This window comes from Pavona decussata, unplaced genomic scaffold (genome assembly GCF_977016875.1).
Source record: "Pavona decussata unplaced genomic scaffold, jaPavDecu1.1 SCAFFOLD_254, whole genome shotgun sequence".
NCBI lineage: Eukaryota > Metazoa > Cnidaria > Anthozoa > Scleractinia > Agariciidae > Pavona > Pavona decussata.
The window spans coordinates 1746422-1768978 of NW_028145657.1; the positions used below are offsets into that span (position 1 = coordinate 1746422).

At 39.6% G+C, this 22557-nt stretch overlaps 3 protein-coding genes across 3 annotated transcripts; all 3 read left to right on the forward strand.

The window, feature by feature from the left end:
- Window positions 1–18: 18 nt before the first annotated feature.
- Window positions 19–12287, forward strand: LOC146456515 (uncharacterized). Its single transcript, XM_085092954.1, has 2 exons — window positions 19–159; window positions 1773–12287. The coding sequence occupies exon 2, from the start codon at window positions 1798–1800 to the stop codon at window positions 11143–11145; it is 9348 nt and encodes a 3115-aa protein (XP_084949080.1). The 5' UTR covers window positions 19–159; window positions 1773–1797; the 3' UTR covers window positions 11146–12287.
- A 1169-nt stretch (window positions 12288–13456) lies between these two features.
- Window positions 13457–15374, forward strand: LOC146456516 (adenosine receptor A2a-like). The gene has a single exon (XM_085092947.1). The coding sequence runs from the start codon at window positions 13699–13701 to the stop codon at window positions 14692–14694; it is 996 nt and encodes a 331-aa protein (XP_084949073.1). The 5' UTR covers window positions 13457–13698; the 3' UTR covers window positions 14695–15374.
- A 5673-nt stretch (window positions 15375–21047) lies between these two features.
- On the forward strand, window positions 21048–22046 carry LOC146456517 (adrenocorticotropic hormone receptor-like). The gene has a single exon (XM_085092751.1). It carries the CDS (start codon window positions 21048–21050, stop codon window positions 22044–22046), a length of 999 nt encoding a protein of 332 aa, XP_084948877.1.
- Window positions 22047–22557: the final 511 nt, after the last annotated feature.

The window sequence follows — 22557 nt, forward strand, 5'->3', positions numbered from 1 at the left end:
TTACAGCAGATTAGTGGAGTGAGCTAGGAGATGCTTCGAAGAGAGCACCAAGTTAAGTCAGTTACCTTGCTCTAACACAACTTCCTTAGCTCGTGAAAGCCTTTCCTGAAATGTGATATTCATTGCTGCTGAACTTGTTCAAGGCTGTCATCTTATCAGGTACACATAAATTTATCGACAACATTTCATTCATCGGGTTCTGAAACCGATGTACAGCTTGTGTACACAAGATTTTAACGCCACTTCTGGTTCACCAGTGATTTAAAATTTTCATGTCTAAGAAGCAGTGCTTTCTGTTCTAATCTAATTGAACTATTGAGCCATCTCTTTTGAACACGTCCGTCCTTAGAGAAAATGAATGGTGTCATTAGTAATAATTACGAAGAAAAGATGTGAAAGATGGTGTAGAAAATATGTTGCTCAAAGTGAAATGAGCTAAGGACTATTCAGTTGTTGCCTCATTACAGTTCCCTAATTTTTCAACAGCATTAAAAGGTATTTACTTCGTAAGAACTGTTCATACGTGGTGCAATGCAAGTAGCAAGATTCAGTAGCATTATATCGCCTATCAAATCCGTTATTATTTTTCGCAAGTCTGGTACCCGTTGGAGTACAGGTGTTGTTGTGTTTGGCATGCATAGCCGCATAATGGCACGCTTGTGGCTATTAGCCAAAGATCCTTAATTTTAACAAAACAACTGAGTAAAACCTCTTGCTTTAAGGGGTGATATCAAGCAAAGAAAGATTGTAAGAATAAATTTAGTCACAAATCTGAAGTCTGCGTTAAATTAGTTTTATTTATAACCCACGGGAAAATAAGATCCTATCCAGGATTCGTGTTTATAGGTTTATGTTCACTCAATCAGTAAACAGCGTCTTGTTTATACCTTGAAACAATATGCCTTCTTTAAAGTGTTTACTCAGAATGAACTAAATCTAGCATCGGAATGCAAGGCTTTTGATTGGGAAGTAGATTTCACCGTAAAATATGAGAATAAAAGTATATAACTAACAAATTAAGATTCAAACAGTGATAATGAAATAGTGCTAAGTCATTTGAATTAATTACCCGGATTTAACCAGTTTTGCGCGTCAAACCTGATGATTGCTTTCAGTTGTTTTATTAAACCAAACCAGCAATTACTGCAGTAGTTTCCTGGATTAGGCTCTTAAACTGTGAATATTGTACAGTAGGTGGAAAGTTTATGCCTCTCACAGAGCAAATCCCAATAGACAATGTTGAACCATTCGGGGTATGTCCGCTCTAGAATGGTCTGAAAGTGTTTTCTTTCTATTTTTTTTCTCCTAATTCCTAAATAAGAGGGCGCATTTTGAGACAATTCTGGGTATTCTCATTCCGATTGAGGAATAACAGAATACACAGAATATTAGTTCCGAAAAGAATACCTCTATACCTCTTCCGATTAACTTGAAACTTTCCCAAAATATTGCAATCACTCTTATTCTGAGAAAGATGAAATCCGTTCAATCTGCTATCAGGGACAGAATGCATGAAATACTATTCTGTTCATTCCGAACACAGAATAGGTCCCAAAAGAACATGAATACCGCCCATCGGTGTATTCCTATTCCGGAATAGTCCCAAAAAAACTCGCCCATAATTTATGCAAATAACGCGTAATAAATCCCTCATGCTCTAGCTAACTTAGTTTGTCTGGAATGTAACCTCAGTGTTCAACATCAAAGGTACCGTTTTATATTGAGCTCATCATTTTAGTGAGATCAAGCTTGCCTCTTCTTTTTTATTTTAGATTAGGACGTCATCTCTGACTTGTCATGGCTGACGAAGACTCAGAAAACGCTTCCCAGAACCTCCTACAAAATCTATTTGAACAAATCGAAACCATAGGCGATAAGATAAGGAAAAAGAAGGAACATTTAGAGGAAGTTACAGAAAAATACCATAATGAGGCAAGCCATCTTAGAGGAATACTGTCGAAACTTCGAGACCTAGAAGACTCGTTTAATGATGGTGATAAAATAAAGGCTGAATTTGTAGAATTTTGTGACTCGATTGACAACAGGTGCAATTTTGTCACTGAGAAGGTGGAGAGGCTGGACGCTATCTTAAACGAAATCAGAACAGAGGAGGAGAAAGCGCCGCTTTTGACAGAGCGTGCTCGAGCTATAGACGCAGAAGCGCTTTCAACAGGCGAAGGTCGCAAAGAATTTTTGGATTTGAAGCAAGAGGTTGACGGCTGGTTCGATATTCTCCGCCAAAAATTTAAAGAAGGCAAGAAACGGAAGCTGTCTCTTCTCTCTAAAGGCAATGTTGAAGATGTGACTCAGTCGTTGAATGCCTGGAGAAAGGCCTCAGAAGTTGCTAGAGAATACAGTCGAAAGCTTACGATGATGAAGAATGACACGGAATCCAACGAACAGTCACTGAAGAGAGAAATAGAAAGGATGGAGGTTGAGGTAGAAGCTGTCAAGGAACGGAACACGAAATTAGATGACGAAATTTCACTTCTGCAGGACAAAATGGTCGAGGCAGAAAAGGCGATTCTCCAAAACCAAACAATGCATGATGAAATTACAGAAGATCTGAGAGAGAAAATAAAAGATCTGAACAAGCAACTGAATGATGAAAAACGCGCAAACTTTGATATAGAAATGGAAGCTGATGAATTCAAAAGGAAAGTGCAGGAACTGGAATCTAGGGAAGAGCTTAACCACCGAAAGATTGAAATGCTTCAGGAGCGTAATAAATTATTAGAAGACGACGTAGAGTCCCTGAGAGAGCAACTTCTGGAGGGAGAAAAAGGGAAAGACGAAGCAGAAGCGTTGCTTTTTGAAATACAAAAGGAATTAAACGTTCTCGACGAGGCTAAAGAAGATGAAGGTACAGGAAAAAACGCAAGTGACTTCAAACGAGTTAATCACCTTGTGCAGACGCTGAAGAAAAAGCTGGAAGAAAATGAGGGTTACATAGAAAACTTAGAAAGCGAAATAAAAGGAGAGAAAGCTCGCAACAGTGAAAGCGTCGAAGAAATAGAGAAACTCCTACGAAAAATCGAGATCGAGGAAAAAGGGAAAGAAGAGCAGAGCCAGCTGATTGGCACAATCCGGAATTTATTGGACGAGAATGAAAAGCTCGCGGCTGATCTTGAATCGCAAAACAAAGCTTTAAATGAAGACATTTCAGAAGAAAGAGAAAGGGTGATGGAGTTACGTGGAAGAGTGGGAGAGCTGCAGCAAACTATCAGCGAAGAAAAAAGGGTCAACTTTGACATGGAAATGGAAGTCTCAAAACTCAAGGACAATATAGAAGATGAAAAATCAAGAAACGAGCTCAGTTTAAAAAGGATCGAACTTCTCCAACAAGAAATCACCAACCTGCTTGATACAATCAAAGAAAAGGTGACGATAATTGAAGAATTACGTTCTCAACTTTCCGATTATGAAGACCTCAAAGACAAACTGCGTGCTGAAAGACAAAGAAACGAAGATAATTTGCAAAGTATCATGGAGCTACAAAACAGAATAGTCAGAAATGAGAAAACACTGGAAGAAAAAGAATCTGAGATAGGAAACATAAAAGCGGAGCTCAAAAACACCAAAGAGAAATTAGAGAATGTGGAGAAAGAGTTAGAGTGGATCAAGGAGAACAATGACTTGTTGTCAGGGATCCTTCAGGAGAAAGACCGAAGTTTGCAGGAGAAGGAGGAGAGACTCAAGCAAGCCCTAGTAAACCTTAACTCAGAGCGATCAGTTCAGGATGAATATTCCATTAAATGCGAAATGCTGGAAAAGAAAGTGTACCTGACAGAATCAGAGAACAAAGAAATTATAAAAGTTGCCGAGCTAGCTGAAAACGAGCTGCAAAAAGAAAGAGAGAAAAATGCTACGAAAGATGATGAAATTCTAAAACTCAAGACGCAAGTAGAAGACGAACGTAAGAAGAATATAGAGAGTGAGCGGATTATCAATGAACTTGAGGAACAGCTTACAGACGCCGATGCTTTGAATCAATATAACCAAGGAATCAAATCAAGTTCCATTGAGAACATCATGGAGGCAGAAAAACAAAACGAGCAGCTTCTAAACATTATCGAAGAATTAAAAGAAAATGTCAACGAAAAAGAACTTGGCATTGAAGAACTTGTCACGAGGTATGCTATCGAGGAGCAGAAGCTGAGGGACGAGACATCACAGCTGAAAGGCCAGCTGGGTTTATCAAAAATGGATAACCAAACGAAATCTGAGATCATAAGATATCTTAAAGAAGAAATTGAAAGAATGCGTAATGTGATGAGGATCAAAAAATCTGTCCTTGGAATGGAGGGAGAGATAAGCAACTTTGATGACGACACTATGGCCAGACAGATTCAAGAGCTGGAACAAGGCCTTGAAGCAGTTAACATGCGAGACTATGACGATCAACCTGGGAACGAATTTGTTGATTGTGAGCTAGAAGAACATGAATCGGAAGTTCAAGAACTTTTGGAAATTTTAGAAAGTGAAAAAGAGAAAAATATCATGTACGAAGAGATGATACAACGCCTCGAGGAAATGGTGAAGCTTACAGACGAAATAAAGGACGCTGATGAGTCTGATGGGGGAAGAACAGAAGAGGCAAATGAGATAAGAAAAGAACTTTACGCCAAAAAAGAAGAATATAAAGATAGGAAGCGCAAGCACATCGAAGACAAAGTTACAAGATTGGAGGAGGCGGTAGAGGATCTTCGTGGCCGTCTTAGAGCTGAGCAAAGACAAGTTAAAGATCGGGATAACCTTATCTCCAAACTCAATGAAGCCAACAACAGAGACCTTGTAAGAAACGAAGAACTGACAGCACAGCTTCAAGCCATGAAAGAGAAGGCAATGCAGCAATTACAGCATTCCGAGGAGATGGCCAAAAAAGTTGAAGATGGACAAAAACTCATCAGAGATTTGGAAGTACAAGTAGACAAAGAGAAGCTTCGTGCTACTACCATTGAAGCAGTGCTAGCGTCTGAGAAGGGAAAATCTACAGAAAAGAAAGAAGTTACGAAAGATTTGAAACGAAGGGTTGAGGAATACCAGAAAACTGTTAACGATATCAAAGGGAAAGTGGATAAGATAAATCGTCATTTGCATTGCATGTCGCCTGGTTCACACGACGCACCCCGTATGAGTTCTTCTGATGCTTCCATGAAAAGAATCAATGAGAGGCTTGCCTCGCACAGTTCTTTTATCAGAGAACTGAAAGCAAGTGTAAGTGCTGTGGAAGAAACAAGCAAAAATATTCGAGCTGAGGTGAGGACACAGACGGACAAAGGAGGCAAACAAGACAAGAAAATTGAAGACTTACTAGGAAAGTCCACAGAGTATGACAGCCTTGTAGCGGAGATGAAGCAAGAGCTCGGTGAAATAAGAAAGAGGTACCAGGAGTTGAGCGGCGAGCTTGCGCCAGATGAAGACAGCGATGTAGCTGATGGCAGGCCAGAAAGTCCTACGAAGTTACTACGAGGCATGCCGGAACATGAACTAAGGAAGCAGATGTCTAACTTTGAAGAAATTTTAGAAACTCTATTCTCTGAGGAGGCCCGGAGGATCGAGGAACTCCAAGATAAGCTGGATGAAGTATTCAAGAAAAATGTAGAACTTTCGTCCATTTTGTGTGAAATAAGAGATAGCCTTGAAGAGGATCGAGGAAAGCGAGTGCCTTGGGAGGTTGAACGAGATGAGTTGAAAGCCTCTGTGGTAAAGAGCGAAGTCAAGATAGATCATTTAGTTGCAACTTTGGAAAAAGAGGAAATGGCTAAAGAAAGGCTGAATGAAAAAATAAGACTACTCGAGGAAGAGCTTAAAGACAAAGAAAAGTTAACATTTACTCTACAGGCAGATATCCGCGAAGCACAGGGAACAATTCTTAGGCTCGAGGCAGAATTAACTGAAGAAAAAGAGAGGAATTCTGACCTGCAAGAGCGAGTAATCAAAGAAATGGAAGACAGTCTTCAAGATAGCAAGAAGAAATTAAATGAAATTAGAATCCAAGCAGATCAGGAGGTGCAAAAGACAGTCACTTTATCCGCGGCGGAGAAATCAGAGAAAGAAAAGAGGATCAAGGAGCTGGAGACTGAGATGGAGAAACAAGGCGATCTCTTGGAGGAGTTTAAGTCTTACTTGGAGAAAGAGCAGAACCAAGTGTTTGAATTGAGTGAACGCCTGGAGATAGAACGAAATCATCTGGCTATGAAAGAAAACATGATAGAAAACGTTGAAGATAAACTAAAAAGAGAGACAGAGCGAAATGATGAGCTGCGCAAGCTGATTGAAGAGGCTGAAGATAGGACACAGAGACTCAGCGAAGCTCTCACGAAAGAGCAGGTCCGTGGAGTTGAGAGGGTGGAAGCCATGAGACACTTGCAAGACACAATAAATGATGAACAAAGTAGATTAGCCGCCACTAGGGATGCTCTTGATGAAGAAATACAATTAACCAAGCAGCTGAAAGAGAAGTTATCCTTCGAACAGCTATTGAAATCGGAGTTCGAACGCGAACTTGATAAAGCCAAAACGAGTCTTGCCGAGGAAAAAAAGGCAAAGGATGCTCTTCTGGAAGAGCTACATAGAGACAAGAATTCCATGTATGAGACGGAAAACATATTGAGAGAGCAAGAGGAAGAAGCTAAAGAGAAAGCTAAAATAATGGACGAACTCAAATCAGATTTGGATACGGAGCGAAAGTGCTATAGGATTTTGTCCGAACGACTGCAGTCCGAGCAAAATAGAATCATTGAGTTAGAGATTAAGCTCAATGAGGCAGAATCACTTATAAGCAGCGACAAAGATCTTCTCGACAGCCTGAGAGAAAACTGCTTGAAAGGGGAAGAGCAACAGTTTGAAGTGTTAGATAAATTGGAGCGAGCGGAAAGACTTAACAAAGAGAAGGACGAAGAGATTAACGCGCTTATCAACGAACTAGCAGTTGAAAAGATCCGAGTCGAAGAACTTCTAGCAAACCTGGAGAGTGAAAAGTTCTCAAAATCCCAAATGGAGGAACGGATAAAGGAGCTGGAAGAAACTACAACAAGGGATGAGCTTCTCTTTGAAGAGCTTCGTGGCAAAATAGACGCCGAAGCAATGAAAAATCGTGAAATTGCAGAACAATGCGACCAAGAGCGATCAACAGGTCAAATGTTTCAGGAGAAAGTTCGAGAACTCGAAAAACAAGTTGCACAGGACAGTGAGATTTTTGAGGAGCTGAAACGAACTATTGAGATTGAGAGAGAACAAAGTCGAAAACTGGATGAATTGCTACAGAATGAGAGGAATGAGACTGTGAGACGTGACAACATTCTGACTGAACTGGAAGGGCAACTCTATGTTGAGCGAATAACAAAGGACGAGGTACAAGGACAACTGGAAAGTGAAAGAAAGAGTAATCTTGATCTGCACGAACAGTTGAGGATGAGTCGTGAAGAAGAGTTTAACAGAAGAGATATAGAAAGGAAACTCGCAGAAGAAATGAAATTCGAAATGGAAGAGAAGATAGCAATTCAGGCACAGAAAGCACAGGAACTCGAAACCATGCTAGATGAAGAAATGTTTAAAGTTCTAGAGAAAGAAACTGCAAGGAAAGACTTACAGAGGTCGGTGGAGCAGAAAGATCTGTGGCTTGCACAAATGGCTGACGAACTTGCAAAAGACATGGAGGACAGCCAGAGTTCAACGGATGAAGAAAGAGAGTCACGTGATCAAGACGTGACTGATAACATGGGACGTCACCAGGTAGATCGTGAGTGTCAAGATTCCCAAGAAGATAAAAATCCATACGATGACCTGTTAAATAAAATATTAGCTGGGAGAAATGCCAAAAAGAATGTCAAACTCAAGTCAAGAGAAAGAAAAAAGCGACTCGCTGAGAAAGAAACGCTTGTTGAAGAAATAAGCCAAAAATATTCTGAGGAGAGAAAGCAAAAGGAAGAGAGACTTGCGGAACTTGAAGAATATGAAAACAGGATGAGGTTGGTTGAGGATGAACGCGAGACATACCGCAGAGACTCTGCAAAGCTGCAAGATGACTTGGATAGCGAGAGAAATCGAAGCCATTATTTTGAAGTTTTGCTGGATGAGCAGCAGAAGAGAAACCAGGATCAAGATGACCTAGTAAAATCGCTTGAGGGTAAGGTAAATGAGGGTTTCGAACGCCTGCATGCAACTACAGAACAATATGAAGAACAAATAAGAGAGAATCGTGCGCGACAGGAAGAAAACATGAAACTACGAGACCTATGTGCAGTACAGCAGGACAAGATAGAACAGCTTGACAAGGACCTAGAAGATATTAAAATTCTTTACCAGGAAAAAGATAACCTTGCTCAAGAGACTATTTATCAGATAAACGACTTAAAGAAACAGTTAGATGAAGCTGAGAGAGATATTCTTTACAAGGAGGAAATAAGAATGAGGGAGAAAGAACAAGAAGACGACATTACTGATGGAAGACTGCTAAGTGGAACGGAGACAAAGGAAGCTGTGGGAAGTTTAAGAGAGGAAGTTGATAACGTGAAGAGGATTATGAATAACAAACTAATGGAATTAAGTACCCTCCGTAAACAATTAAACGAAAGAGGAGATGTTGGTGACAGCGCATCGCTTACAAAAATGGAAGAAAGGGCACAAAAAGCCGAAATTCAACTGAAGAAGCTTCAATCATCCTATCAGCTTCTCCAGGCTGACGTGGAAATGAAGAAATTCTTAGTGGATGAGGCTTACAACCAGACTAACAACCTGAGAAGTGCATTGGATGAAAAACGAAGAATCATAATGGAACTGAGGGAGAGGGACAAGGTATCGAAACCAACTGTGGTTTACAGGGATGAGAGCGAAATTCAGAAATTGAAATTGACCTTGACCCAAAAAGAAAAAGAAATACAAAATCTAAATAAAGAATACAGAGCACAGCTCTCTAAGCAAGTTGCGGAGCAACGGGATTTGGAAGTGTCTGTTGAGATAATGAAGTCTGTTTATCAGGGATTAAAGGCAGAGAAAGAGAGAGACGATGCGGCGAAGAATGCTGAAAAAGTGCGGAAGAGCAAGGAGGACATCAGTACAGCGATTGATATGGTAGCCAATCTTAAGCAGCAAATTGATTCCCTACAGGAAGAGATCACCGAGCAACAGCAAATGTCTCAGAGTTTGAAAGAGGACGACAAGCGTGCAAAATTACCGAATGAAAATGAGAAGAGTTACTTGAAGAGACGAAGCAGTCTTCGTGGTGTTCTCTCTATGCAAATTGATGAAAAAGAGAAGAAACTGAAGCGTTTGCAGATGTTGCTGAATTCCATCGAAAACCGATATGGAAAGGAGTTGTTGGAGCTCAGGAAAAGAAATGACACTGAGGGTGAGTCACCGGATAGTAACATTCCAGAGGAAACCGTCACAAGCAGTCAAGAAGTCAGGCTTGAAAAGACGCTGCCTCTACCCGATTTAATTGGAACCACAAAGCGATGTGCTTTAACAGGAGAAAAGGAATCAAAACTAGAACATCCTTATACAGATCAAACCAACCAATCATGCTATGATGTCAACGTACCACTTAAGAAGAATCAAGAAGACACGTCAAGTAATGCCCTATCCGGAAAAAAAAAGGTCGTCGTATTTTTCCTCGCTGCAGTCGCTCTTGGTATCTTGGTGTTTGGTTTTGCATCGAAAGTATCGGGAACTTCGCTTGTATATGCTGTAATTGCTGTAGTATTTCTTCTGATCGCCTATCTCTTAAAAAGGAGAACCCCGAAGATAGAAATCCGAGAGAAAGAGCTGCTCAACAAAATAGAGGAAATGAAAATTTGTCGCGAAGGAGACGCGAAATTAATTGAAGAGCTTAAAAAGCAACTAGAAGAAGAAATAGCTGATAAGGAAAACAAACGAGTCGAAATGGAAGAAGTTTTGGCCAACAAAGACGCAATGACCAATTATGACAAACAGAGAGATGCGGAAGAGTTCGAAGCAAGAATGAAGGAAGAAATCGAAAAAACGAAACTTTCCGAAGCTGAAAAAAGCAAAAGAGGATTCGAAGAATATAAAGTTTTACAGGCAAAAATCGATTACATGAAACAGATGCGAGAAAGTGACATGAAGGAAAAACAAGCCAAGATTGCAGAGCTTGAGAGACTGGCTGTTATTTCTGAAGAAAAGAAAGAGCATGGTATCAAAGCTGTTAACATTCCAATCTCGGTTATTCCCATTTGCATTGCAATATCAGTGTTTCTGTGCAAGTTTTCGGGTTATCATTTTGCAGCTCCCTATGTCATGTTTGGCAGCATGGCTATCTTTGCTGCTAATGCGTGGTACTCCAAAAAGAAAGTCGCTCAGATGTTACGAGAAGAAAGACAGAACTTTGAAGATCAGAATGAAGAAATGGCTGAGATAACGGATCTCTTGGATAGACAGTTTGAAGTAGTCAAATCCCAGAAGTCTGCAATAGAAATGCTGATGAAAGAAATCGAGAAAGAAAAGCAAGAACGAAGAGAAAAGCGAAATACACTGGCCAAGTTAATTTGGCAGCTGCAAGAGATGGAGGGAATGCAAAATATTATTTCTAAGCAGACCCCAAAACGAAAGGAAACAGAAGAGCTGGAAGCTGCTGTACGATCAAAGGCGGAAGAAAGAGCTCTGGAGAGAGCGAAGTTCTACAACAACATGATAAATACATTGAAAGAAATAAATGCTGACGAAGAAGACGATGATGAGATGGCAGATGACCTGTGCGATGCTGTGCAAGAATTAGCGGAGTACGCCGAAGATCAACTTGAAGAGAAAAAGAAGAGAGAGCTCGCGGTGGAGAAACTTCAGCGTCCAAAGAAGAAAAAGTCAACAGTTTCATGGAAAGCAATCATGTTCGTTGCAGTCAACACAGTGGCAATGGCTGCATCTCTGGCTCTTCGTTCATATTTAGTAGCGGTACTTATCGCCATTCAAGCATTTATTTATGGTATTCAGAGAAGGGATGGATCGGTGGATCAACTGAAGGAGAAGCTGAGACGAGAGGCTAGTCGAAATAAAACTTTGCAGGTGGAGATGGAGAAGTTAAAGAAGTTACTGGAAACGGAGAAAACCTACAAGATGTCCGATGAGTTTGCGTTAGAAATCAAAGAAAGAAAGAAAACAAGGGAATCCAAGAAAACCAATCACTGAATGAAGTTAATGACACTGCCACATCGAGAGCTTTCAATTGTCTAGTCTGAAGGATATGACATTTTCATAGTACGAAAGACGTTATATTAATACACGCGTAGGAAATACAGAAACAGCTTTAAAAAATTACAATTTAGAAGTCAAAGATTGTATTATTATAAAGATAGCCACTTGCAGGACAGTGTGAACATTATTTTACTGTTCCTTAATTTCGGTTAAATTGTAAATGCTATAATGTTAAATATTTCCTTTTGTATCTTTTAGCTAAGGATATTCCTTGCTAGCTGTGAGTGTTTTGTTTTGTCCGCGCCAGCCAAAGAAGAACGGCTTTTTCATCGAATAGAGACAATACTCATGTGGCATGCATAGATAATGTTTACATTAAGATGCCATTTTTAACTGAACGTTCGAACCTTTTAGTTCTTTTAAAATATTTTGTACAATTAGAGGTTTACTAGAAATTGCCGCATAAAATGTTTTCGCTATTTAGCTTTTTTTTAAACTTTTTCTGTTGTCCGCAACTTTGTTAATATCTTCAGTTACATTTATTAATTGCAATAAAAGGTGACCTTCGTTCTATTATCGTTGGAGAGCTTGTTGCTTAGTAACGCCGTCTCCCATTGCCTGGTGATTTAGTACAACAACAAGAAAAATTAAAATTGGCGACGTTCCCTAAAGAGAGAAGTTGGATTGATGGGTCAGCCATTGAATTTTAAAATAAATTACAAACAACTTGCTCTAATTGTGCTTTATTCAGAAAGGTTTTTATTTCAATAAGATTACATTTAGTTAAACATCTAATGATAAAAATAAGCGAAAGAAGTTTTACACTACTTTTCTTTTCACTTGAAAATGATGACATGGAGTCATTGAAACGTAGTGTAACACTTCTTTCGCTTACTTTTATTATTAGGTTTTTATTTGCAAAGTAAAAGAAAACGTGGAGTTATAAAAGCAGACTGCTTCTATCTACAATCAGTCCCTCTGTTCGTTATTGAAAATCAGACCGATAAAAAGCAATTTGCATAATAACTGACATATTCCGGCTGATTGAATATTATTCATTCAATATGGAAAATTACCATGTTTGTTTTACCCTAAAAGACAGGTGATTTAATAAAAATAAAGCATGAAACCTACGATTTACGTTCTTAGGTTGTTGTTGTTGTTGTTAATAATTTTTTGTTAAATAAACATAACAGACTAGATACAACTTTCCCTAAAGTTTCATGGACGATCAGCGTTTTTAAGCCATGCACTGATATTTAAGCCCGCCCTTTTAAGTCTTCGCATTTAATTTAAATTCAGTCAACGAATTAAATGTCCATTACTCGATAAAACGACATTAGTAGCGGTGTTCTCTGAAGTCTCTTAAGCCTTTATCTGAATCACACGAATTAATATTACGGAGTTCATATAGAGCTTGTAAGTAGTCTGAGCGGCACATGGCGAGCCCAGCCTTTGTTGGTTTGAATCTTCGCTGGCCATCTCTTTGTCCTTCTGCTGCTTTTATAAAATTTGAATGACTTGCAAATCCGGCCGCTTGACCATGTAATGCACACGCATTAGGCAGTTTTTGATATTTTCGAACTTTGGTACTGTGACCTCAGATTATAGCCCCGAGCAATCAGTCGTTCAAAGGACTCGTCTCGGGTCTTCTTTGCGAACGACAAGGGGCTTAGTATTGCAGGGGACTTTGACCATGTAAATTGCAAAGGTTTTAAAGAAACAAACGCGATTTTTGATTCGGAACTATTACCAGGGAAGGCCGGGAAACACTGAGATGACAGCTTAAAACAGCTACCTGTAACAGCACAAGCTCAATATTCGGGAGAGATGAGCTTATTTTCGGAAAAATTTTATCGGGCCTTTGTTCGAATTTTCACATCAATATCATGACAACCTTCATTAGTATAACACATCAACAACACTTTATCTGCATTTCCAAATACAGACCGTATACGTATTGCCCGAAAATGCAGAAAATACTGAATTCCACTAAACTAACTCCTAGATCTACCAGCCCCTTTCTTAATGTAAAATATAAGGGTTCGTATCAAAATAAAATAACCTAACTTTTTTTTTTCACAAAGCATTATCATATCATGTTTCGAAAGACGTCACCTGCCATCAGTTGGGTTTGTAGGTAACTGTCCCTTACTTATTCACTGTGTTTGCTGTACAATAAAAAAAATATTGTCCACGTAATTGTAAGTAAATATCATGTGATATAGGATCTTGATGCTTAGCGTCAGGATTAACACCACGCAGGTTGGTGAAAAGGATAATTTCTGAACTGTCTTGTCGAGTTTTATTGTAATATTTACTGAAGGTGATGACAGCTGTTCTGGTGATGTTGATTAACAATGAAAAGGGAACAATATAATGAATAAATGAGTGCCTCATAATTTCAGTTTCCGCTTTTACACTGCAATAAGCTGCTTTTTACAGAAGGTACCTTGTCCGTCAGTGTAAGCTTGAGGACGTGAAGACGCCAAGAGGCATTGTGGCAACTTTTGGTTTGACGCATCCTGATTGTACACAAATAAAGCCATGACCGATGAAGGGATAGCTCTCTACAATAACATTACCAGGAACGAAAGCGCCTTTGAAGTTTCCAAGCAAAAATGCGTCTTTCTTGATCCTTTAAACGACTACGAACAAGGAGGATTTCTTTACATTGAAAGTGTGGTGTGTACAGTGATTAATCTTCTCGGCGCAGTCACCGCTACAACAGGCAATGCGATCATCATCCTGACTTTCTGGAAATCCGATCATTTGCGTTCGCAATCGCATTTGTTTCTTTGGAGCCTAGCGATTGCCGATTTTGTGACGGGATCCATTGTTCAGCCGTTTTTCGGGGCTTACAAAATAGCTTACCTCAGTGTCGGACGTGTTTATGCCACTTGCGTTCTTAGGATCATTTTTGAGACGGTTGCTTGGTTTTCTGCTGCTCTCTCCTGTACATTGTTTGCGTCCATCACGGGTGAGCGATATCTAGCCTTGCATTTTCACCTGAGATATAATGATGTAGTCACCACAAAAAAGATCACCATCTTCCTCATATTCCATTTTATATCATTAGGAACACTCAGTCTGTTAAGATTTACAACGAAAAATGTTGTACCGTTTTTATATGTAAACATTTTTGGTTTACTCTCTTGCCTTTTTACGCTGTTAATCTGTTACTGGAAAATCTACAAACAAGTTCGTCGACATTTTCGCCAAATTCGAGACCAGAGTGTGACATTAGAGGCGAACCAAAGTTTGGATGTACAACGGTATAAAAAGTCCGTGATAAACATGGCGTATGTTGCTGTTTTGTATATGATTTCTTATCTGCCATTTACATGTTTTCTGTTTGCTTATTTGTGTAATGGTTTCACCAGAAATGTAGAGGCTGCTTATGACATAACCCGTACTATGGCTTTTCTGCCTTCTTCGTGGAATCCTTTTATTTATACTTGGAAAATGAACGACCTAAGAGAAGCCGTCAAAAAGGTTGTAAGACGAGATAATTCAACTTTCACTGGGTCCATTCAACTCTAAACTGATCACTTAAAGTTTACTGGCTCAAACGCAAGTCAAACTGACCCTGGTGCCAGAAGCTTACCTTTGTATTTGCACGCAAGAAAAAAAAACGCGCGTTTAAAAATTTATAGCTCAAGGCTTAACTACAACACGTTGACGGTAATCATGGCACAGATAAAAATATCATAAATCTTGTTTAATTTTAATTTTGAAACCCAACACAGACAGAAATCCTTTTGTAAATCGACCAAGATGTATGATACAGCTGTTTCTATTTGCTTTTAAATGAAAACTAGATAAATATTAAAATAGCTAAATGCTAATAGGGCCCCTATTTGGCTTGCAGCTTGCTCACTACTTGAGGCTAACAGCATGGTAAAAATAAAAGACGAATAATTATTATTAAGATGGCGAGTTTAGGACACTTTTCTGTGAAAATCAAACAAAGTGAGAAATGAAAATTTTTGACCCCCACTCAAAATCTGGCATGGAGATAGATCTTCAGGGGGGATGTTCCAAAACGCCTTTTATTGACGTCTTTACTTCTCCGTTGCCATGGTAACATCAGATGTTTGTTGGCACCACAAACTCAAATTTGGAACTCAGAAGCTGTGAAAAGTGCCAAATGTAAGACACCATTTCTGAAATCTATTAACACACTACAACTTAAGACTGACACCTACGTTAATTTATTTAGAACCGATGTACTTTTAGAGAAATTCAAGGAAATATGTTGCCTGTTTTACACATCAATTAAAATGGCCGAAAACATATAGAGCAACATACAACATAAAGGTTACCTCGGTGTTGGACGTGTTTATGCCCCTTGCGTTCTTAGGATCATTTTCGAGACGGTTGCTTGGTTTTCTGCTGCTCTCTCCTGTACATTGTTTGCGTCCATCACGGGTGAGCGATATCTTGCCTTGCATTATCACCTGAGATATCATGATGTAGTCACCACAAGAAAGATCACCATCTTCCTCATATACCTTTTCATAACAACAGGAACACTAAGTTAACACTAATTCTGTTCAGATTCGCCACGAAAAATGTTGTACCGCTTTTATATTTGCGTCGCGTTGCGTTGCGTTGCCTTTTTAGGTTGTTAATCTGTTAAAAAAAATAAAATAAATAAATAAAAGTGTCAATGTATTTAGCGCGGAGCACTAATAGGGGACACTTTCCAGATCGAATTGGAATTTAGAAGTGTTGGCTTTTGAGGAGAGGGGAAAACCGGAGTACCCGGAGAAAAACCTCTCGGAGCTGAAAGACGAGAACCAACAACAAACTCAACCCACATATGACGCCGAGTCGGGGATTCGAACCTGGGCCCCATTGGTGGGAGGCGAGTGCTCTCACCACTGTGCCATCCCTGCTACTGTTACTGGAAAATCGACAAACAAAAGGGCCTAGATTGGGTTTACTGTTTAGTGTTATGGGCCATATATTTTTACTTTTTAAAAGTGTTATAAAGAACCAAAATTTTAATGTTTACTGTTATGTATGAAATACAGCTAACCGTGTTACAATGCATTCTAGATACTAAATAAACCAATTTAAATCTAAACTGAGAACCTATTTGTTTTGCTTATTTTTAACTTCCTCTCGACCCTGTCATTGCACTTAATTTTTTATTGTTATTATTTTCTGATTTCTAGTTAGTAACTTTATAAGTCGATATTTCTTGTTAAGCGCTTTAGAGACTTGTATAGAGTGCAATATAAATGTTGTATTAGTATTATTAGTATTAGTATACTAAATAAAACAAGTATAATAAAAACTAAAACTATAGAAGTGATGTTACTGATGAAAATTCCAAATTCCAGTCTATTTTCTCGATCTTTATCTGGTGTCTCCGCTCGTGCTTTTGAACTGAGTTGTGGAAGGTCTGCGATGAGAAGCCGACAGTGAGGAAACATAGCTATCGTCGGGCGCACGAGTGGTGTCATTCGTTATTCTTGAGAAAGATTTACGGAATTCGCGACAAAGAACCGACATCTCTCGTCCATCCCCTAACAGAGCATCATCTGGCAATCACACTCCCTGTCCCCAAGGCATGTCGAGACTGGAATTGTACTGCCGCTTGTGACTTGCTCAGCAAGACGCTGATACCTGCAAGGAACGTAATTAACGTGCTGAGTGTGCAAGGCGAACCATCCTATGCTTGACCGCTTTAAACATCCTACACCGATTCCGCCACGACACTCACGCTGCGACTCCTTTGCCTTTTTGACCTGGAAGATGAACACGATGGCAAAGTAAAGTCCTCCCGGAGTATCCAATCGATGGAAACCGATGATCGGAAATTGAATCGATCAATCGATATCAATCGATAAAATTAGTTAATTGGTATCGATTGGTATCGACCAATCGATGACCAATCGATAACCACACAAAAACCGTTGATCGATTGCTATCGATCGGCTCAGCAACCTCGAACAGACGTCACGCACGCTACCTGTCCGATCATCTGCCATTTTTAGGAAGCCCTGGGGACGAAATTGGTAAAACAAATTCCGACCCAGTCTTTTCAACGCAAAGAATATACCCCGTTGCACGTGTACTCGAATTACGCACTTGCCCGTCATTGCCTTTCCGTGTCATAATGTCTACCCAAGACGTCCGGGTAGAGGCTTTACTGAATATAAGGTTTATCGTCAAAGGCTATCATCTTTGCCACTTTGAGGTGAACGTCGGTGAAGTGCTCACTGCAAACAAGAAGAGGGGAGAACGCGGAAACGCGTTTTAAGTTGTGAACCATCGTGGACAGCTCGGCCACCTACAGTCCGAGCTTGTGGATCCTCTTTGGCAACTACATGCAGATATTTCTGTGTAAGTAAATTATTTTTTTTTTTATTAAAACTGTAACAAACAATCCGGGCAAACAAATATGGGTATTGAGTATTGAAGTGTGTTTACAACTACTGCGTACAAAGTTTATGCGTCGATTCCGGTTCCGTCAATCTGCAACCAATCGATACCAATTTATCTATCGATTGGTATTGATAATCGATATCAATCGATAACCACACGAATCTTCGCCATCGATTGGTCATCGATTATCAATATCAATCGATTAATTGATATCGATTGGTATCGATTGATATCGATTGTCATCGATTATCGATTCCATCGATTGGATACTCCGGGAGTCCTAAACGAGAACTATAATGCTTGCATTGAAGAATAAAACACTTAAAATGCGAAAGAAACATTAAACGACAAAAGTGTGGCTTGGAACGGATCTTTGATTGGTTGGAACGTGTTATTTCGGGTACTGAAAATCGGCTTCGAGGCTCTCGAGTGCTCATTCAGTGAGATATGAGGTCGTTCAAATGCCGCAAACCATTAAATTCCCCCTTTACATACCTGGAACCCCCCCTGGGACACAAATCATTCAACACTTCAGTGCTTGCCACCATCACCAGCCAAATACCTTCGGTACCAAGGTCTTTAATAGTTCCGGCTCTTCCGGTCGTCAGCTCTTCAGGGGCTCTTGCTGTCAAACTGGAGAACATTGCTCTCAAACTATCACTATAATATCGTGGTCGAATTCTTCTCTTACGGTTGGCTTATTTCAATTACATCGCACCTACACGTCCTGTCTTGTCATTACATATTCTTTCCGCTTCAAACTGATCCTCATGTGCAAGCATATATTGACATCGAGTTGTCCTGGAACGCTATTGCTGGAATCCCTCGAACCCTTGTTTATCCTCCTTTTCTGAAGACTTTGTTCTCTCTCCTTTTCAAATAGTTCGTAAATGAGGTTCATCGATGAGACGGGTAGTTATGGATCTGAGTTTTCTCAGTCAATGACGGCATTCATCAAGGATCATCAAGATACATGTACTCATTTGGAGGAACATTTTAAGTTACGCCGTTTATAAGGAATCGATCGGCCACAACTGTCCTGTATTCAAGAAAGAGTTGCGACGAGCTTATCGACAGTTTCCGGCCTATCTATCCGTTCTGCTTTCGGTTTACGTTCATCCGCTATGATTTGCCAGCGTACGTACCACTGACGAAGGCGGTTGTCCATATCTTCAACGAACAGGCAGTTTCAGCAGATGTTTATCTCGAATGACTTTTTCGTCGCTGAAAATCCGACCCTTGCCGCTCTGGCCTTTTCTCAACTTGATCAGTAAAATTTTTCATCAGCTCGGTTTGGATTCAGTCAGCATACACTGTGTTTGTTTTATACGGAACCTTTTTTATAAGAACGTTGAGGCTGAGATTAACCAAAATTTTAAGAACGTTCCTCAGGCTGAGACTCGATTAAGAATGTTTTTATTTTGTTAATCTGTATATAAATCAAGGTAACAAATGTAAATTAGCCAAAATACTTGAGGGCATGTTTTGTATAACATTAACAATGGTGACACACATCTTGGTTTGTCATGATCAGCAGTTGCTGATACCATACCTCAGCACGTCCGCATTTATTTACTGAAATACATGTAGTGTATGCCATGTAATTTAAAAACATCTTAAGAACGTTTTCAGCCTCAAATCGCCAAAAAATATAAGAATGTTCAGCCTAAGCCCCAAAATTAGGGGTTCTTATAAAAAAAAACAGAGTGTACTCCTGAAAAGGATTCGCCGCCTTCGACCTCAAACCGAACTTACAACCTGGCAAGCTTCTACGTTTTTCACAAAGAAACAGCTTCAGTCTCCTCTTGGGAAGTTTTCCTTTGTCAACGCGTCTGTTAAGCCATGTTAAACCTGGTACAATCTTCATGGCTCGGCTCCTCAACCACTGTTATCCTAGCCTGCGTAGCAAGCGCTTCAGTGGTCGCATTTTGACCGCGCGGGAGACGCACAAAGCGCTTCAACTCATACTATTCAACTGGGTGATTCTTACTCAAAAATCATTCGTGATATTGCCTTCAAATAGGAAACGTTTTTCTTCCATACAAATCCTTAAAATTTCGCTATTATGCAACAGTTACCGAGAGGCTCAAATTACCGTGCTTGGTTATAGCATTGCAAAGCTAAGGTCAGTAACAGGGACGCTTGTAGAGCTTGGGTTACCTGTGATTTCTCTTATCAAGACTTCTTTCTGGGATTTGAGAGCTTCAATTTTTGCACGGTACAACTTTCATGGAGGTGGCGCTACTTGTCTAACGGAGTGTATCAGCTTCATTTTCCCTGACTGAATTTCTCCTTCCACTCTTCATATCAACGCATTGGAACTTTTTCACGCTCGTTGTCACTCTCATTCAAGCATTGGATTCCTCAGTTACAGGGTCACAAATTCATCGTCGCGTGCACGCGATAACTACGCCGCAGTAGCGGTAATCACATCCGATCTTTTCGTGCAGCGACAAATTTGGTTCACCGCTGCTCTCTTTGATTTTGAAGTACATGCACTACATGTTCCGGACAAGCTCAATCAGTGTGCGGACTGTTATTAGTCATTGGTACTCAGATGCTTTAGCACTCGTGACAGTTTATACCGTCAATGAAGTGACTCTGACCAGGTCTTTCATTTTCAAGACGTTTTGCGTTTTTCATTTCGCTCTCAACTTTTCATTTAGGAAACGCGGTAACTAAGCAATCTTCACAAACAAACATGTCCTGCACTCTTATGAAATCAATGCACGGGGTACCTAACCCCTATTTACAATTTACGGATTTTTCAAAACATACTGACAGATAAGAAATGATGATGATGATGATGATGATGATGATGATGATGATGATGATAATAATGATGGTGAATGATACATGAACAAAAAAAGACGAAAAAGTTTAAAAAGCCAAGTGATAATAACAGTTACCGAGTGAACTGATAAGTTTCGGGCCATGTTATCTTAATATAAGTTGTATGAAAATAGCAATAGTTTTGAGAAAACAAAAAGCGAGTTCTCATTCGCACACAAAAGCATTACGATATCATGCTGCGAAAGAGGTCAATTGATTTGACTGCTGTTGTCTGCCATAAGTTAAACATAAAGTACGGTAATTCCTTTTTCCTTACTTATTCACTATAAGTAAAATATTGTCCACCTATAAATTTTAAGAAAACATCATGTGATATAGGATCTTGATGCTAAGCGTCAGGATTAAACACCACGTAGGTTAGTGAAAAAGATAATTTCTAAACTGTCTTGTCGAGTTTTATTGCAATATTTACTGAGGGTGATGACAGCTGTTCTGTTCATTGTTAATTAAAATTAACAATGAAAAGGGAACAATATAATGAATAAATGAGTGACTCATAATTCAGTTTCCGCTCTTACATCAAAAAGCTACTTTTTACATAAGGTCCCTTGTCCGTCAGTGTAAGCTTGAAGCCCGGGGCTTGAACGGGGCTTGAAGACGCTTTTGGTTTGACGCATCGTGATTGTACACAAACCGGCAAAGCCATGACCGATGAAGGGATAGCTATTTACAATAACATTACCAGGAACGAAAGCGCCTTTGGCGTGTCCAAGCAAAAATGCGTCTTTCTTGATCCTTTAAACGACTACGAACAAGGAGGATTTCTTTACATTGAAAGTGTGGTGTGTACAGTAATTAATCTTCTCGGCGCAGTCACCGCTACAACAGGCAATGCGATCATCATTTTGACTTTCTGGAAATCCGATCATTTGCGTTCGCAATCGCATTTGTTTCTTTGGAGCCTAGCGATTGCCGATTTTGTGACGGGATCCATCGTTCAGCCGTTTTTCGGGGCTTACAAAATAGCTTATCTCAGTGTCGGACGTGTTTATGCCACTTGCGTTCTTAGGATCATTTTTGAGACGGTTGCTTGGTTTTCAGCTGCTCTCTCCTGTTCATTGTTTGCGTCCATCACGGGTGAGCGATATCTTGCCTTGCATTATCACCTGAGATATCATGATGTCGTCACCACAAGGAAGATAATCATCTTCGTCATATACCTTTTCATCACTACAGGAACACTAAGTCTGTTAAGATTCGCCGCGAAAAATGTTGTACCGTTTTTATATGTAAATATTTTTGGTTTACTCTATTGCCTTTTTGTGTTGTTAACCTGTTACTGGAAAATCTACAAACAAGTTCGTCGACATTTTCGCCAAATACGAGACCAGAGTGTGACATTAGAGGCGAACCAAAGTTTGGATGTACAACGGTATAAAAAGTCCGTGATAAACATGGCGTATGTTGCTGTTTTGTATATGATTTCTTATCTTCCATTTACATGTGTTCTGTTTGCTTATTTGTGTAATGGTTTCACCAGAAATGTAGAAGCTGCTTATGACATAACCCGTACTATGGCTTTTATGCCTTCTTCGTGGAATCCTTTTATTTATTTTTGGAAAATGAACGAGCTAAGAGAAGCCGTCAAAAAGGTTGTAAGACGGGATTACTATTCAACTTTTACAGAGACCATTCAGCTCTAAACTGATCACTGAATAGTAATATTTTACTGGCTCAAACTCAAGTCAAAACCTTGGTGCCAGAAGCTTACCTCTGTATTTACAAGCAAGACAAAAGCGCACAATTTAAAATTTTTGTTCCACATTTTGACTTTGAAAATACGATGCTCCTGAGCAAAAGGCTATTTTCTTGAAAATTTAAGTCCCTTGTCGACCTTGTGTCAGAGAACTGACCAAGTAAGCCTGCTGGAAATTGTGTTTACTCTCAAAACAAAAAGACTGATTAAAGCTTTTTTTTTATTTCGTTGTTTTCTGTCTTCTTTTTGGTCAAGCAGGGGAAATGGAAGTTGTGAATTGAGTTCTTGAAACGGGTGTAGTTTCATTTTTATGTATCTCTCTGTCTCTCTAAGCACTATCTTGGCGATAACCGTGGCACAGAGGGAAAAATATCATGGATCTCGTTTAATTTTAATTTTGAAAGTCAATCACAGACAAAAATCGACCAAGATGAATGATAAAGCTGATCCTGTTTGCT

Excerpts from the sequence above, each read along its gene's own strand:
- LOC146456516 (XM_085092947.1), top strand. The coding sequence starts at position 13,699 with ATGACCGATGAAGGGATAGCTCTCTACAATAACATTACCAGGAACGAA.
- LOC146456515 (XM_085092954.1), top strand. The coding sequence starts at position 1,798 with ATGGCTGACGAAGACTCAGAAAACGCTTCCCAGAACCTCCTACAAAAT.
- LOC146456517 (XM_085092751.1), top strand. The coding sequence starts at position 21,048 with ATGACCGATGAAGGGATAGCTATTTACAATAACATTACCAGGAACGAA.